This window comes from Pelodiscus sinensis, chromosome 1 (assembly GCF_052426305.1).
Source record: "Pelodiscus sinensis isolate ZL-2025 chromosome 1, ASM5242630v1, whole genome shotgun sequence".
Taxonomy (NCBI): Eukaryota; Metazoa; Chordata; order Testudines; family Trionychidae; genus Pelodiscus; species Pelodiscus sinensis.
Genome location: NC_143052.1, coordinates 25,157,695 through 25,174,257, shown reverse-complemented (window position 1 = coordinate 25,174,257; position 16,563 = coordinate 25,157,695). Strand labels below are relative to the sequence as shown.

The window sequence follows — 16,563 nt, the reverse complement described above, 5'->3', positions numbered from 1 at the left end:
TGTGCTCCCCGATACCAGAGCGCTCTCCGGCACCGAGGCACTCTCCCGTACCGAGGGACCTGCTGGCACCAAGGCGCTCGCTGGCACTGAGGCACTCTTCTGCACCAAGGTGCTCTCCAGCACCGAGCTGTTCCCCAGCACCGTGGCACTCTCCCGCACCGAGCCATTTGCCGGCATCAAGGCTCTAAGGGTATGTCTACACTGCCACCCTAGTTCGAACTAGGGTGGCTAATGTAGGCATTCGAAGTTGCAAATGAAGCCCGGGATTTAAATATCCCGGGCATCATTTGCATCTTGCCGGGCGCCGCCATTTTAAAATCCCCAGTAGTTTGGACTCCGTGCCCGCAGCTACACGCGGCACGGAGTAGGTAGTTCGAATTAGGCTCTCTAATTCGAACTACCGGTACATCTCGTTCCACGAGGAGTAACGGTAGTTCAAATTAGAGATCATAATTCGAACTACCTACTCCGTGCTGCGTGTAGCCGCGGGCACGGAGTTCGGACTAAGGCACTTCTAAAAATGGTGGAGCCCGGGCTTCATTTGCAACTTCGAATGCCTACATTAGCCTCCCTAGTTCGAACTAGGGGGCTAGTGTAGACATACCCAGAGAGAGTTAGAGTGTGTTTAGACTGGCATGATTTTGTGCAAAAGCAGTTGCTTTTGCGCAAAATCTTGCCGCCTGTTTACACTGGCCGCGAGTATTTGCGCAAGAACACTGACTTTGTAATGTACAAAATCAGTGGTTCTTGCACAAATACTCCGACACTCCCGCTCAGGGATAAGCCCTCTTGTGCAAGTATTCTTGCGCAAGAGGGCCAGTGTAGACAGCCACGTTAATTTATTGCGCAAGAAAGCCCGATGGCTAAAATGGCCATTGGAGCTTTCTTGCGCAAGAGAGTGTCTACACTGGCACGGATGCTTTTGCGCAAAAGCAAATCTTTTGCGCAAAGGCACATGCCAGTATAGACGCTCTCTTGTGCAAATACTTTTAACGGAAAAACTTTTCCGTTAAAAGTATTTGTGCAAAATCATGCCAGTCTAGATGCAGCCTTAGTGGGTTCAAGAACACCTCCTAATTATAAAAGCTTGGACCACCAAATTCAATAAAATAAAATAACGTAAAGCAAGGTAAGGATTTGGGTTGTGCCAGGAAAATGGTTTTGTCATGGTTTTATGGGAAACTGGAATGGGATTGCCTGTCATAAAACCATACAAAAAAGAGACAGACTCACCAGGCAGGTGAAAGGGGCTGGCTGAGGGCACACTCCCCCGGACTGCCCCAGCCCCAGCCCCATGCCTCCCACCCTCCAGGGCACCCTTTAAGGAGGGGTGGGGGCTTCAGCACCCCCTCCCTCCCACCCAATTTGTATGGAAACACGTCTGGCTGTTCCCCTTTGTCAGAGAGCAAGGGGAAAGTGCATACTTTGCTGCATTCCTTACTCTGGCTGGGGAGCACAAAGGGCAGACAGACTTGGATCTGCCCCAGCCCTCTCCCCCAGACTGCCTGCTGTAACTGCAGCAGCCAGGGAGCGGCGTGTCTTCCCTGGCCCCAAGCTGCTGCGATGAAAGAGGACGGGGAGTAGTCTTCTTTCCCTGGGGTAGAGTGCATTACTGAACTCCTCATCTCCAGTCCCTCCTCCCTGAGCAATTATTTGATGGAGAGTCATAGGGTGGCTCTGTGCTAGGGGACAAGAGGTGCTAGGGGACAAGGGGGCCCTCTGTGCTGTGTGGTCCCAGAGAAGGGAGGGGTCTGGGATGGAAAGGCAATGGATAGGGTCAACCTGGCACAGATGTGTTCTAGGAGGGAAAGTATCATAGAATCATAGGGTTGGAAGAGACTTTACTAGCCGATCGAGTCCAACCCCCTCCCCAAAGCTGACTGGTCTGTAGTTCCCTGGATTGTCCTTCTTCCTTTTTTTTAAAGATGGGCACTACATTTGCCTTTTTCCAATCATCCGGGATCTCTCCCGATCTCCATGAGTTTTCAAAATTAATGGTCAAAGGCTCCGCAATGACACTTGCCAACTCCCTCAGTACCCTTGTATGCATTAAATGCCCATGTATTTGTGTATGTTTAGCTTTTCTAAATAGTTTCTAACTTTTTCTTTCCCCACCAAGGGCTGTCTATCTCCTTCCCATACTGCGTTGCCTAGTGCATTAGTCTGGGAGGTGACCTTGTCCATGAAAATAGAAGAAAGCATTGAGTACTTCAGCTTTTCCCACATCATCTGTCACTAGGTTACCTCCCTCATCCAATAAGGCCCTCACACCCTGTCTGATCACCTTCTTATTGCTAACATGCCTGTAGAAACCTTTCTTGTTATCCTTCATATCCCTTGCCAGCTGCAATTCCAATTGTGTTTTCACCTTCCTGATAAGTCCCCTGCATTCTCAAGCACTATATTTATACTCCTCCCTAGTCATCCGTCCAAGTTTCCACTTCTTGTAAGCTTCTTTTTTGTGTTTAAGCTCACCAAGGATGTCCCCGGTAAGCCAATCTGGTCGCCTACCATATTTGCTTTTCTTGCTGTGCATTGGGATGGTTTCTTCCTGTGCCTTTAATAAAGCTTCTTTAAAATACTGCCAGCTCTCTTGGACTCCTTTCCCTTTCATGTAAGCATCCCTGGGAATCCTGCCCATCAGTTCTCTGAGGGAGTCAAAGTCTGCTTTTCTGAAGTCCAAAATGTGTATTTTGCTACTCTCCTTTCTTCCTTTGGTCAGGATCCTGAAATCTACCATCTCATGATCACTGCTTTCCCGGTTGTCACCCACCTCTACTTCCCGTACTAGTTCCTCCCTGTTTGTGAGCAGCAGGTCAAGCTATGTATGGCCCCTGATTAGTTCCTTCAGCACTTGTACCAAGAAGTTATTCCCAACATTCTCCAAAAACTTCCTGGGTTGTCTGTTTACTGCTGTATTGGTCTCCCAACAGATGTCAGGGTTATTAAAGTACCACATGAGAACCAGGGCCTGCAATCTGGAAGCGTCTCTCAGTTGTCCGAAGAAAGCCTTGTTTACCTTATCCACCTGATTCGGTGGTCTATAGCAGTCACCTACCACAACATCATCCCTGTTGCTTCCACCTCTAAACTTAACCCATAGACTCTTAACAGTCTTTTCTCCCTCTAAATACTGGAGTGCTGAGCAATCATACTGCTCTCTTACATACAATGCAACTCCTCCTCCTTTTCTCCCCCACCTGTTCTTCCTGAACAGTTTATACCCTTCCATGACAGTGCTCCAGTCATGTGAGTCATCCCACCAAGTCTCCATTATTCCAATCAAATCATAGTTCTTTGACTGGGCCAGGGCTTCTAATTCTTCCTGTCTGTTTCCCAGGTTTCTTACATTTGTGTACCAACATCTTTGATAGTCAATTGATTGCCCTACCTTCTCCATTCGAGTCAGGGGTCCTCCTTTGTTGCTCGTTCCTCTTTGTGTTTCTTCCCCGTATCCGACTTCCCTCTGCAGTACCACTTGTTCACTCACCAATTGGAAATGCAGGAGCTGTCTGCAGGTAGGAACTGTTCAGCAGCAGGGCGGACAGGTTTAATCCTCCTCTTTACGGTTCTGGCTGGAGGTTTCTGCTGTGCCCTTCCAGGATTATATCCTTTTCCACACCTTGTTCCTGGGGTGTCACTGACCCTGCAGTCCCATTGTGAAACTCCAAAAATGTTGTTTAAACACTAAAATAGGAAACAATAGGAAAAAATAAAAATAACAATCAATATTAATTATCAAATTTACAAAATAAAATTGAATTCTGCCAAGCATGTTAGTGGTCTAGGTCAGTATTTCTCAACCTTTTTTTAAATAAAGTACCCCTTTTAAACAAAAAAAAAGTATAAGTACCCCCAGTACCTACAGTTTTCAGACACATAATTTTTTTCTACCATTGCATCACATTTGTTTAAACAACTTAATTGTAGCTGGGTGGGCGATTATATTTTTCGGTGTAAAAAGTACAAAAATAATAAAGTGCTGTAAAACTTTAAACAAAAATTCACTTTTCTCAAAATTTCAGTTGAGTTGACGTACCCCTCAGACTTCTTTCGAGTACCCCTAAGGTTCCTTTACTACTGATTGAGAAACACTGCTCTAAGTTATCAAAATTGGCAAAATCTGCATTTCAAACATCATCACAATGGTATCCACATCTGGATACCAGACTACACACACTTATTTTTCTTTATCATGTTTCCTTCTTGTGCTAGTGAAAATGTTCATGTATGACTATCTCAAAGAACAAGAAAAATTTGTTGTCTGGAGGCTCACTTTGTACTTTGTTTTGGTTTTACTACTGTAAAGCACACATTTCCCTGGACATTTGGCATCACTAGTATACATTTTTAAACACCAAAACTCTTATTCTTCTTAGGGTTTGAGAAGAATAGCCAATTTATGCTGACCCTTGCTCCCTAGTGAACAGGAAAAGAAAATTCAAGCTGTCTTCCCTTCCGAGTGTTGGGACTTAGCATAGTTGAAGTTGTGAGCACAGGAACCTGTTTTCTGCAGGCTTAATGTTCTCTGGAGTTCTTACTAGAGGGCTGTGTCTACATTAGCAAGATTTTTTTTGCGTAAAATCTTGCCGCCTGTCTACACTGGCTGCGAGTATTTGCGCAAGAACACTGACATTGTAATGTACAAAATCAGTGCTTCTTGTGCAAATACTCTGACACTCCCGCTTAGGGATAAGCTCTCTTGCACAAGTATTCTTGCGCAAGAGGGCCAGTGTAGACAGCAACGTTTATTTCTTGCACAAGAAAGCCCGATGGCTAAAATGGTCATCGGAGCTTTCTTGTGCAAGAGAGTGTCTACACTGGCACGGATGCTTTTGCGCAAAAGTAAATCTTTTGCGCAAAGGCACATGCCAGTATAGACGCTATCCTGCACATATACTTTTAACGGAAAAACTTTTCCGTTAAAAGTATTTGCGCTAAATCACGACAGTGTAGACGCAATCGAGTAGTATGACTGTCTACTATCTCTGGCTTGTGCCTAACAGGAATCATCTGGCCCTTGAAGCATAATTTAAATGTAAAATAATTGAAAATAAAGCTTGGTTGAAGAACTGAAACTGGTATTTGTTTTTGCCCATATAGTTCATGTAGACTTGTGTGTAAAAAGCTCTTGCTTCAGTTCAAAATTTTCAAGCAAATCATGAAATGGTTCACTTTATGATAATGCTGATTTGTTTATTGGAAGTAAAAACAGTTCATGCATCTCTGTTTCCTCTACTTCCTTTTCTCATTTATATGTAAAAGTTCATTGTAGTTGTTTTTTCAACAAATATTTTCTTAAAAGACCACACAGCAATTTTATCTAACTTGGCTGAAGTGAAGGGATCTGCACAAAAGCCATATCTAAATACGAGTGGATGCAGATAGGAAATCAGATGGACAGTTCTCCCTAATGAACTCTTAAAAGTATTAATTTAAGGAGCTGGTATGTAATGAAAATTATTTCTAACTTTAAAGAATCAACATGATATTTACTTTTAGACCATCTGAGGGTGGCTACATAAAAGGATCATTTTCTGGAGGAAAGAACAGAGGAAGGAAATCTGGTTCTTCCCTCTATCTTGAACTCTTTATGTGACTTCATGCAACTCACTAACTCAACCTCTCTGGGCCTCACTTTTCCCCGTAGAACTGAGACAATAACTCAGAGATATTGTTTGGGTAAGTTAGCTAATTTCTTTAAAGGGTATAATCCTCAGATGGCAGGTGCTAGATTCTGTAAGTTTAGGACATTATTATGACCTATCCTAATAAAATGTTATTTTACATACATATATTTTATAATATAAAGTTGAAATTTGTTTGGCATGTTTTCAGAGTTTGGTAGTCCTTGGCCACGTTAGAAGAATGAAGGAACTTTCTGTATCTGAATGTAGGAAGATCACTGATTTGGGGATTCAGGTAAAATTAATCAGATCCTTTGATAGAGATGTAGACTGATGTCCTCCTAGCCATCCCTCTGCTTTCTGAGATTAACTATGTCTAAAACTGAGCTTCTTTCTTTTTCTTCCTTCTCATTCACTATCCATCAGCCAATCGTGCAGTCTTACGCTACGTCTAGACTGCATCCCTCTGTCGACAGAGGGATGCAAATCAAGCACATCAAAATTGCTAATGAGGCAGGGATTTAAATATCCCGTGCCTCATTAGCATAAACATGGCCACTGCTTTTTTTCAAAGCGCAGTTTTTCGAAAAAAACAAAAACAAACAAAAAAAGGCAGTCTAGACGCGGATCTGTCAAAAATAAAGCCTTTTTTGACAGATCCTCATCTAGACTGCTGGTTTTAGTTTAGAAAAAACTCCATTTTGAAAAAAAGTGGCGGCCATGTTTATGCTAATGAGGCATGGGATATTTAAATCCCTGCTTCATTAGCTATTTTGATGTGCCTAATCTACATCTCTCTGTCGACAGAGAGGTGTAATCTAGACACACCCTACATGATACCGCTCATTTTTCTCTTTCCTTTTGCCAGCATGTTATGGCCATCAGTGAATTTTAAATTTTCACTCCTATATTATCTCTAAAATACTCACCTTTCTAAAAATCAACTATTGTAACATTCTCCTTTGTATCCTGCTCAGTCTCCTCTTCTCTCAATCTGAAATACAGCAGCTAAATATCTTCCTGTAATATTGCATTAACTGTGACTCTCCAATTATGTAGACCCTTCATTAACTTTTTACGTATCAATTCTAAATTCATGAGCCTCACTTTCAAAAACCTTCACAACTGTGATCCTGCTTGTAGCTTGTCTTTGTTTACAACTCTTCCCCATCTCAGTCTGACCTTATAGAGTTTCAATAGAAATATTTTGATGTCATAAATATTTTTGTTTCCAAAATGGTTGATTTATGCTACAATTTTGAAGTTTTAATGTTGGGCTGCATACAAAATAAAGATGCTGTTTGGTTACAGTTGTGACCATGAGATGTATGCCTTAAGGTATTGCTTTATATTTTTTCTATATAATGGTAGTCTAAAAATAAAACATATTCAGTATCTTAGTTTAGAAGGTGTTCTCCATTAACAATCACGCTAACTGCAATTATATCTTTACAAGGTAATCAGAAAGGGAAAATTATATAGTCTAGCAACAGCCTTTGTTTTGAAACCACCCTCAGCTTGAAGTTCCTGTGGAGGGAAACTCTTACTGAAATTATATGTTAACTAGGGATGTAAAATCCCATTTAATTGGTTAACTGGTTAATCGTAGTGTTGAACTGATTAACCAATTAAAGAGGGTTGGGTGAGCTGAAGTGCCCCCCCTCCCTCCCAGTTGGAGCAGTCCCTGCCTACAACAGAGGGGGCACTCGAGTCCAGGGCTGAGGTAGGCAGGGTGCTCTGTGGCCCCATACAGGACTGGGAGCTGATAGGCAAAGGGCTATTCCCGGGTACCAGGTAACTTTTCACAGATTTTTTTCACAGAAAATGTCACTTTTCCTATACAAATGGAAATAAATTTAAAATTTTCAATTTCAACTGAAAATTTTGTTTTGTTTAGAAAAAAAGTATGAAAAATTAAATGTCATTGAAATCAAACATTCTTGAAACATTTCAATTTCAATGACACTGCATTTTTCTACAAAAACAGATTGAGTCAAAAAATTTTGATCATCTTTAGTATTGACGTGAGTGTGGGAGAAGGAAATGAAGAGACTAGATGAGCATCAAGCGAAGAGGGAGTTTTGGAAGGTGAAAGGTAACAAGGCCAGAGAGGTAGGAAGAAGCTTGTTTGTGGAAGATCTTGAAGGAGCTTGAATTTGATGGAGGAGACAATAGGGAGAAAGTGATGGGATTTGCGGCAGAATTTTGGCCACTGTGTGGCTATGTCTACACTGGCGGCTTCTTGCGCAAGAAAACGTCCACACTGCCATTTGGGAGATGTGCTTTTGCACAAGAGCATCCATGGTAGTGTGGACACTCTCTTGCGCAAGAAAGGTATGATGGCCATTTTAGCCATAGGGCTTTCTTGCACAAGAAATCCCTGCCGAGCATCTACACTGCCATCTTGCGCAAGAGCTCCTGCGCAAGAGGGCTTACACCTGTTAAAAAAGAGCGTAGTTCTTGCGCAAGAAACCTTCTCTTACCATGCCGTACTGTAAATTTCCTTGCGCAAGAGCAGTCAGGCAGTGTGGCTGTACTTGCTCAAGAAGCCACGAGTGTAGACATAGCCTGTGTGTGGATGAGATGAGTGTCAGGCAGGTCAAAGGAGGAGGTAGTTGATATGTAATATGTGACCAAAACTTGACCAACAGTTTTTTCTGTGGAAGTGGATAAGAATAAGCATTTTTTAAAAGGAATTTAGTGATAGTATCTATGTTGAGGTAGAGAGAGGCTGCAAGCCCTGGAGACAGAAAGGATGATGGAACAGAGCTAGGTAGAAAATCAGAAAAACAGAGTCTCTGCAACCAGGGGGAAAGAGTTTCCAAAGGAAGAAGTGATAGGCCATGTTTGTGGCTAGATTGAGATGACTGAAAATAAAGATCTTTCTGAATTGACCTTCATTCTGAATAAGACAGACTCCTATGCTGACTTCTATCTCAAATTTAATGAGCCAGAATGGCTACCTGTAATGGAGAGAAAATGGTCTGTGTTTTATTCATTTATCATAAAGCAGGTAATAGTATTATTATAGAATGTTCTTTGATTACTCTATAAAAGATGTTATATTATTTACCTTCTCTGCATTTTCTCAAAATCAATATGGATACATACATTTCCTACTTTGCATATCACAATGACATTAAAACAACATGAATTAGGAACTTAAGACTATTAACCTTGCCAGTGGGCAATGAGATTGGAGTTATATCTTACTTCAAATGAGAATAACAGTTGGAATTGGATATAAACTTCAGCTGCAGTTTATACTTAAAATTGCAGTTGATAAATACTCCTCACCATATGTGACAGAGAAATGCTGAGATCTCCTATTCACTTGCCATCACACTTATGCCATAAGCAGTGGGGACCCCCATAGCTGCAAGTGTTGGCATTTGCTATTAGGTAAGCCTAGTCTTTGACTCCCACAGCTTTTTCCATTGTAGGACTTCAAATCGGTCCCTCTAAAGCCATATATTATAGGAAAATGTCAATTCCTGCTGCACCTCAGCAGATGCCTCTGGATTTAATTAATTTACCCTGCATACGCACAAAGATCTACAGCAAAGCCTCTGGCAGAATTTATGCCTTAGGGTACGTCTACACGAGCTTGTTAGTTCGAGCTAGGTAGGGTAATGAGGGCAAGCGGAGTTGCAAATGAAGCCCGGAATTTAAATATCCCAGGCTTCATTTGCATGTTCCCGGGCGCCGCCATTTTTAAATCCCCCTTAGTCCGAACTCAGTGCCCGCGGCTACACGCGGCAGGAGTAGGTAGTTCGAATTAAAGATCCTAATTCGAACTACCATTACTCCTTGTGGAATGAGGAGGTTATCAACTCCTCGTGGAATGAGGAGTAACCGTAGTTCGAATTAGGATCTTTAATTCGAACTACCTACTCAATGTCGCGTGTAGCTGCGGGCATGGAGTTCGGACTAAGAGGGATTTTAAAATGGCGGCGCCCGGGAACATGCAAATGAAGCCCGGGATATTTAAATCCCGGGCTTTATTTGCAACTCCGCTTGCCCTCATTACCCTACCTAGCTCGAACTAACGAGCTAGTGTAGACATACCCTTAGAGAGCAGTTCTGACTGGACTTTCCTGTATGATCCATGTAATTGAAACACAAACAATGTCATAATAGAAATATCTTCTCTAATTTATGAAAGCCAGTATATGGCCATCTGTGTTTTTATATAAGGAACAAGAAGAATGTCACATGATGTTTAAATGCAAGGCTTGTCTTCAGTGCAGAATATTCAGTTTCTCATCCATTTAAAGTCAGTTCCCTAAAATTGAATGTAGTTCCTTACGTCAATACATTAACTTTCTCATTACCTCTGTGAGAAACTCCCCCACAGGTCAGCTGCCAGTAGAGAGCTCATAAGTACATAGCAACTACCAGAGCCATGTTGCCTGGGAAGCTGGAGGATAAGAAAAAAGGAATGATTGCAAAGTGGATATACTAGGAATTATTGCAGAGATTGAAATTTCCTGTCTCCTTTAGATGATTTTCCTATCTAGGGAATCATAGAATTGTAGAATAGAACTGGAAGGAGCCTCAAGAGGTTATCAAGTCCATTCCTTTTAACTTGTGGCATAACCAAGCACAATCTAGATCTTCCAGACAAGTGTATGTCTAACTTGCTCTTTAAAATCTCTAGGCAATTTATTGTTGTGCTTAACCACCCTGACAGCAATGTTCCCTCTAATCTTTTCCATCCATGTGCAGAATACATTTTTGATGTGCACCAAGGCATGTGTGAATATGTACCACCAGCAGAAACAACAACAACAAAAAACTAGCTGTGGGTGCTCTGTTAATCAGCTAGGTGGCATTTGAATGTCTCCTGACTGGCTGCATGAGCACATAGCTTACAGGAAACACTGCCTGACAGTTAGGAAGTTTTTCCAAATGTCCAACCTAAACCTCCCTTCCTGCAATTTGAGCCCCTGTTGCTTCTTGTCCTATCATCAGAGATTTAGGAGAATCATTTGTATTCCTCCTCATAACAGTCTTTTGGATGCTTGAAAATTGTCATCATGTCCCCTATTAGTTTTTTCTTTTCCAGACTAAACAAACCCAAATCTTTCAATCTTCTCTCATAGGTCATGTTTTCTAGACCTTTAATCCTTTCTGTTGCTCTTCTCAGGACCTTCTCCAATTTGGCAATATATTTCCTGAAATGGGTTGCCCAGAACAGGGCATAGTACTCCAGTTGAGGCGGATTCAGTGAAGAGTAGAGCAAAAGAATTACTTCTTGGCTATGTCTACACTGCCCACGTTTGGCTCAAGAAATATGCAAGTGAAGCGTGGAATATCGCTGCATCTCATTTGCATAATTAAGTAGGCTGTTTTTGCGCAAGAGCTGCTCTTCCTGAAAAAAATGCAGAAGAACGGCTCTTGAGCAAAAGCCTTGTGCGCAAAAATGGAGCTTTGTTAATTATGCAAATGAGGCATGGCGATATTCCACACTTTGCCTCATTTGCATATTTCTTGCACAAAACGGGGGCAGTGTAAACATAGCCCTTGTGTCTTGCTTAATACACTATTTGCACTGAAGTGCCCAGAATATATTCAGTCAAGTAGCAATCCATCCAGTGCTATTTAAAATGTGACTGTCCCTTTCTTTGTTAGTGATATGCAAACTCTGTATATATAGCCTCCCACACTGCATTTCTGCTACAATATCCCCTTTCAAACTCACATCTAATTTGCTATTAGTTATTATCAGTTATTTTGTCACATCACTGAGCGTGACATTCAGTGGGAATGGCATGCTGGTAAGGTTGATTTGCCTTTTGGTTGAGTTGGAGGCCTGTATAGATTATCCCCTCCAAAATATTCAGCCTTTTAAAATAAAATGTAGTTTGCCCAAAGGATGCAACATAACAAAATATTCAAATGTTCTGTATCAGTTTTTCATATTATATGCCAATTGTTAAGATTGCCACATATTATTTTCATTAAGGAAAATAATTCTTGGCAGCACTGAGTACTCCAGTATTCACAACAGGTTATAAAAATACTTTGTGGTATGTTCTTCCAAGACTTACGGTGATAGTTTGTAAAAAACTATGTTTGCACTAATGGTAGTATTCACAATTAAGTGGAAAGTTTTGGAGCTAAGAGCAGCTTCAGTATCTAATTTTTTGGATATTAAATCTGTATACTTGACAGACTGTAGCAGCTTGACAAATCCACTAAAAATGATTTAAGCCTATCACACAAACACTGAAATTCTGGCTACAGTCTGTACTACATACCCTAGCTGGGAATGTAGTGATGACTTAATCACATGTGGGGATTTAATGTTGAAGATAATTAGGTCACTTTTGCATGAGGAGAAAAAAATTCAGTCACTGAGGATTTGGAAATTTTCTGCACTGCAGTTAACACCCTGCAAACTGGCATTAAAATATGAAAGATACAGTAGCTAATGTTTATAATTCCTGTATTTGCACTGTCTCCAGCAGGTCCGGCTTTAGGAAGTGCAGGGCCCAATTCAAACAGTTTTGGTGGCCCCTCCTCCCCCAGGATTTTTTGTTGAGAAAAAAAAAAAACCCACCACACACACAACAAACCACAACCACACACAAATATCACATCAGAAGTAGATCTGATCAAAATGTATATCAATATGGTTGAACATTTTCAAAAAAAATGCCATCCTTTATTATGCAAAATTTTACATAAAATTAAATTAGTTGCCTTAAGTGTAGGTCAAATATTTTCAGTTGGAAACTATCCAATTTTTCCAATAAAGTTTAAAGTTTGATTTTTAAAAAGTTACCTGAGAGCATTGCAGTTTTCTGTTACATCGATTTACTTTTTAAATAGCAAAAATGGAGTCTTTGTTAAGAAAGTGTCAGTTCTGTGGTCAAATTCCAGTCCTTAGTGATTTCAGCACCAATGATTTCACTAGGTAATATGGTACCTCACCCCCATTGCCTCCTTTGCACTGCCCTTTAACGCACTGCCTGCATGTTGAGTCCAGGGTCAGTCTACACAAGATTTATTCAATGATTTTTGCTCAAGCAATCACTGAGACAAGACAAGGACTCTCAATTGATTTTAGTCAGCTCTGCCTTTAAACACTGAGGCTGCGTCTAGACTGGCAAGTTTTTCCGCAAAAGCAGCTGCTTTTGCGGAAAAACTTGCCAGCTGTCTACACTAGCCACTTGAATTTCCGCAAGAACACTGATGATCTCATGTAAGATTGTCAGTGTTCTCGCGGAAATACTATGCTGCTCCTGTTCGGGTAAAAGCCCTCTTGCGCAAATGCTTTTGCGCAAGAGGGCCAGTGTAGACAACACGGTATTGTTTTGCGCAAAAAAGCCCCAATCGCGAAAATAGTGATCGGGGCTTTCTTGCACAAAACCGTGTCTAGATTGGCACGGAGGCTTTTCCACAAAAAGTGCTTTTGTGGAAAAGTGTCCGTGCCAATCTAGACGCTCTTTTCCGCAAATGCTTTTAATGGAAAAACTTCATTTGCGGAAAATCATGCCAGTCTAGATGTAGCCTGAATGTAAAGTGTCAGATATAATTGAGGACTCCCAAATAGACTCTACACCACCAGAAATAAAACCTGTTTCCATCTTCTGTGACTTTCAGTTAGATGTGACTCACTATCCTCTGCTTAGTGGTAGAAATGTAGCCGTGTTAGTCTGGTGCAGCTGAAACAAAAAACAGGACTGTGTAGCTCTTTAAAGACTAACAAGATGGTTTAACAGGTGATGAGCTTTCGTGGGCCAGACCCACTTCCTCAGATCAAATAGTGGAAGAAAATTGTCACAACCATATATACCAAAGGATACAATTAAAAAAATGAACACATATGAAAAGGACAAATCAAATTTCAGAACAGAAGGAGAATGGAGGGAGGAGGAAGGGGGAGGTAAATGTCTGTGAGCTAATGATATTAGAGGTGATAATTGGGGAAGCTATCTTTGTAATGGGTAAGATAATTAGCGTCTTTATTCAAAGTTGATGGATCTTTTGAACTCAGGGAGATGTGGCATCAGTTCTCCCAGTTTTGAGTAATTGTCAAAGTCATGATTTGCTAAGAGAGCGGAGTAATTCGATATTCTGAGTTGTAGGGTGAAAGAGGAGTATATTTTCTTTCCAAAGGAGTCCAACTTTTTGTGGTCTTTGACTGCGTTGCCCGTCCTGTATTGTGGGAACTTTGCACGTTGTTGTGCTGAGTCTACGACTAATGAATTAGGTTGTGGGTGCATGAAGAGAAAGTCTTTTGAGGGGATAAAGTACTTTCTGTCGATTTTTTTATAAGTTGGTTGAATGGATGTGGGTGTCTTCCACAAGTCTTCTGAGGTCTCCATGATTGCCTCGTCTATTGGCAGGGCAATCTTGCTATGTAATGTAGGATGTAGATTTTTTAGTAGTTGGTATTGTTTCTTTTGCACCTCTTGCAGGGACACGTGCTGGCTTGTCGCTACTCTCTTGAATAGTTCCTGGAACTGTTTTAGATCGTCAATTGCTACAGTGTCTGATGGTACCACGGCATCATCCGGTTTTCCACTGAGGGTATCAGAGTGTGTGACATTTACTGAATGAATGTCTGATTCATTGTCCGAAATCCATTCCACCTCTTCCTCCGACAGGCTTGCTGGGGGTAGAGGTTATGGTCGAGGAAAGCTTCTCTGGGATGGAGTGGAGCAAGCTGGGGAGCGGTGTCTGTATGGCTCCCAGTGGTCCCAGGACCCCCACTGCAGTGGATAAGGCGGGGGTGGGTAAGGCCAGTATGGGTGCCATGGGGTCTGCTGTGGTGGAGCCCTGTAATGGTAGGAGCGAGACTTCCTAGGCAATGCATGCCATGAGGAATACACCGTGTGACAGTCATCATCAGGAAGGGGAGCGTCTTGAAGGGACGAAGGTGACATAGACCTGGGAGGGGACTGTCTTGATGGAGACCTCCCAGGTGAGTAAGACGTGGAAGGCAGGCATGGATACTGATGCCTGCTATGCGTGTCAATTTCCTGCTGGGGCTGATCTCTAGCAGTCTCATCTGGCTGCTTGTCTGACTCTGCTGTCAGCATCGGTGCAGCATCATGCTTCCTCGCCTAAGAGTACACCTCTCCGCAATAGCAGCATTTCATACCTCGGTGGACGGTTTTTCCATTTTTAACCATCCTATCACGAAGAAATTCCTTAAGGGACTCCACAATGTGTACCCACCATATAAGGCCCCACCCCCCTTATGGGACCTAAATCTTGTTCTGGACTACCTCACCAGACCTCCTTTTGAGCCATTGGCAACAATACCACTTCCCTTTCTTTTTATGAAAGTCTATTTCCTCTTAGCCAACACCTCCAACAGGAGGATAAGCGAACTTGGGGCATTAATTTCAGAACCTCCTTCCACAGTTTTCACGAAGGATAGGGTCATACTTAGACCCCACCCGACATTCTTGCCAAAGGTCTGTACAGAATTCCATCTCAACGAACTGATCGTGCTAACTACCTTTTTCCCAAAACCGCAGAAGGGCGCTAGCCTGCATACTCTGGACATCCAGAGGGCTCTGGCCTTCTTCCTAGAAAGAACAAAACACAGGAGTAATGCAGGAGTAACGTTAAATGAGGAGTAACGTTAGTTTGGACTAAGAGCTTTAGTCCGAACTAACACATCATGGCGCGCACTTCCTGGTTCGAATCAGCTGCGATTCAAACTAGCGCGCCAGCGAGATCATGTTAATGAAGCACGGAATGTTTAAATCCCTGCTTCATTAACTACTTCGGTCATCTCCATTTGCATCCCTAGTCCGAACTAGGGATGCAGTGTAGACGTACCCTAAAAGAGTATCATAAGGAAGAGGAAGAAAAATTGTTCTGCTTGGCCTCTGAGGTTAGGATGAGAAAGAGTGGGCTTAAATTGCAGCAAGGGAGGTTTAGATTGGACATTAGGAAAAACTTCCTGCCTGTCAGGGTGGTTAAACACTGGAATAAATTGCCTAGTGAGATTGTGGAATCTCCATCACTGGAGATATTTAAGACCAGGTTAGACAGACACCTGTCAGGGATGAGCTAGGGCTACTCAACTTTGGTAGCCCCAGGAGCCACACTGATACTTACAGAACATGCTGAGGGCCTCAACTTAAGTGTGGTTTCATATGCAAGCAAATATATACAAATAGATTCTCTCACACTGACAGGCATGAATACAAAGATTAAGGCAAGACTGCACAACACACCCGCCCCATTTAAGTCAGTTCTGCTGATATTAATAAAATGCAATATTCTCTCAATTTCTACCCATGTGACAGCACTTTTCATGAGCAATGACAGTCCAAGAATTTAACTACTAAAACACATATCAACAGAAGATCGTAACACTGACTACTTTTTCGTTTTGGCTCCCACTCACCGGCCACATGTTGATCCCCACATAAATCCAAACTGCACCGCGGGGCGCAAACAAACTGGCCATGGGCAGCATACCAAGTTATTAATAAATATTTTATAAACCTTTACCTTTTCTCTCTGCTGCCATGTCTCCTCTCCTTACTCCATCATCTCCCCTGGTGCCTGCTGCCCCCCAACTCCTCACCTTCCTCTGCTGTCCTGACTCCTGCCCTTCTCACTGCCCTCAGCCCTCCTGCGACCTGCCCCCCTCCACCAGCTGTTCTCTGTGCCCACTCCTCCAGTAGCCCCACTCTGATCATGTGAGCTATCCCTCTTCTAACACCTCCCTCTACCCACCTGCCCTGCCTCTCTCCTCTGGTGCTGGTCCCTCCCCTGCAGGTGTCTGCCCTTCTGCTTCACCCCATAATCCCTTGGCACCTGCACCTTTCCTTAGCCCAGCACTCTCCTGGTGCCTCCCCCTTCCCTTACTGCCCCTGCCCCCTTTACCCTCTTTTTCCCTGATGCCCATCCCCTCACCACTCTCTGCCCCGTTCCCCTCCTGCCCCTCTGGGCCCTCACA

The 16,563-nt window shown here is 42.6% G+C and overlaps 2 protein-coding genes across 2 annotated transcripts in view; one reads left to right on the top strand and one right to left on the bottom strand.

Annotated features, from left to right (window-relative positions):
* The window catches only part of FAM185A (family with sequence similarity 185 member A), a 119,833-nt gene that overhangs the window by 5,587 nt on the left and 97,683 nt on the right, over window positions 1–16,563 (bottom strand). Inside the window, exon 9 of the transcript XR_016349672.1 lies at window positions 3,392–3,687. The gene's annotated coding sequence lies outside the window, so the exon portion shown is untranslated. The remainder of the gene's footprint in view (window positions 1–3,391; window positions 3,688–16,563) is intronic.
* FBXL13 (F-box and leucine rich repeat protein 13) overlaps window positions 1–16,563 on the top strand; it is a 224,907-nt gene that overhangs the window by 192,167 nt on the left and 16,177 nt on the right. Inside the window, exon 18 of the mRNA XM_006137531.5 lies at window positions 5,839–5,922. Within this exon, the coding sequence (XP_006137593.2) occupies window positions 5,839–5,922 (84 nt within the window). The remainder of the gene's footprint in view (window positions 1–5,838; window positions 5,923–16,563) is intronic.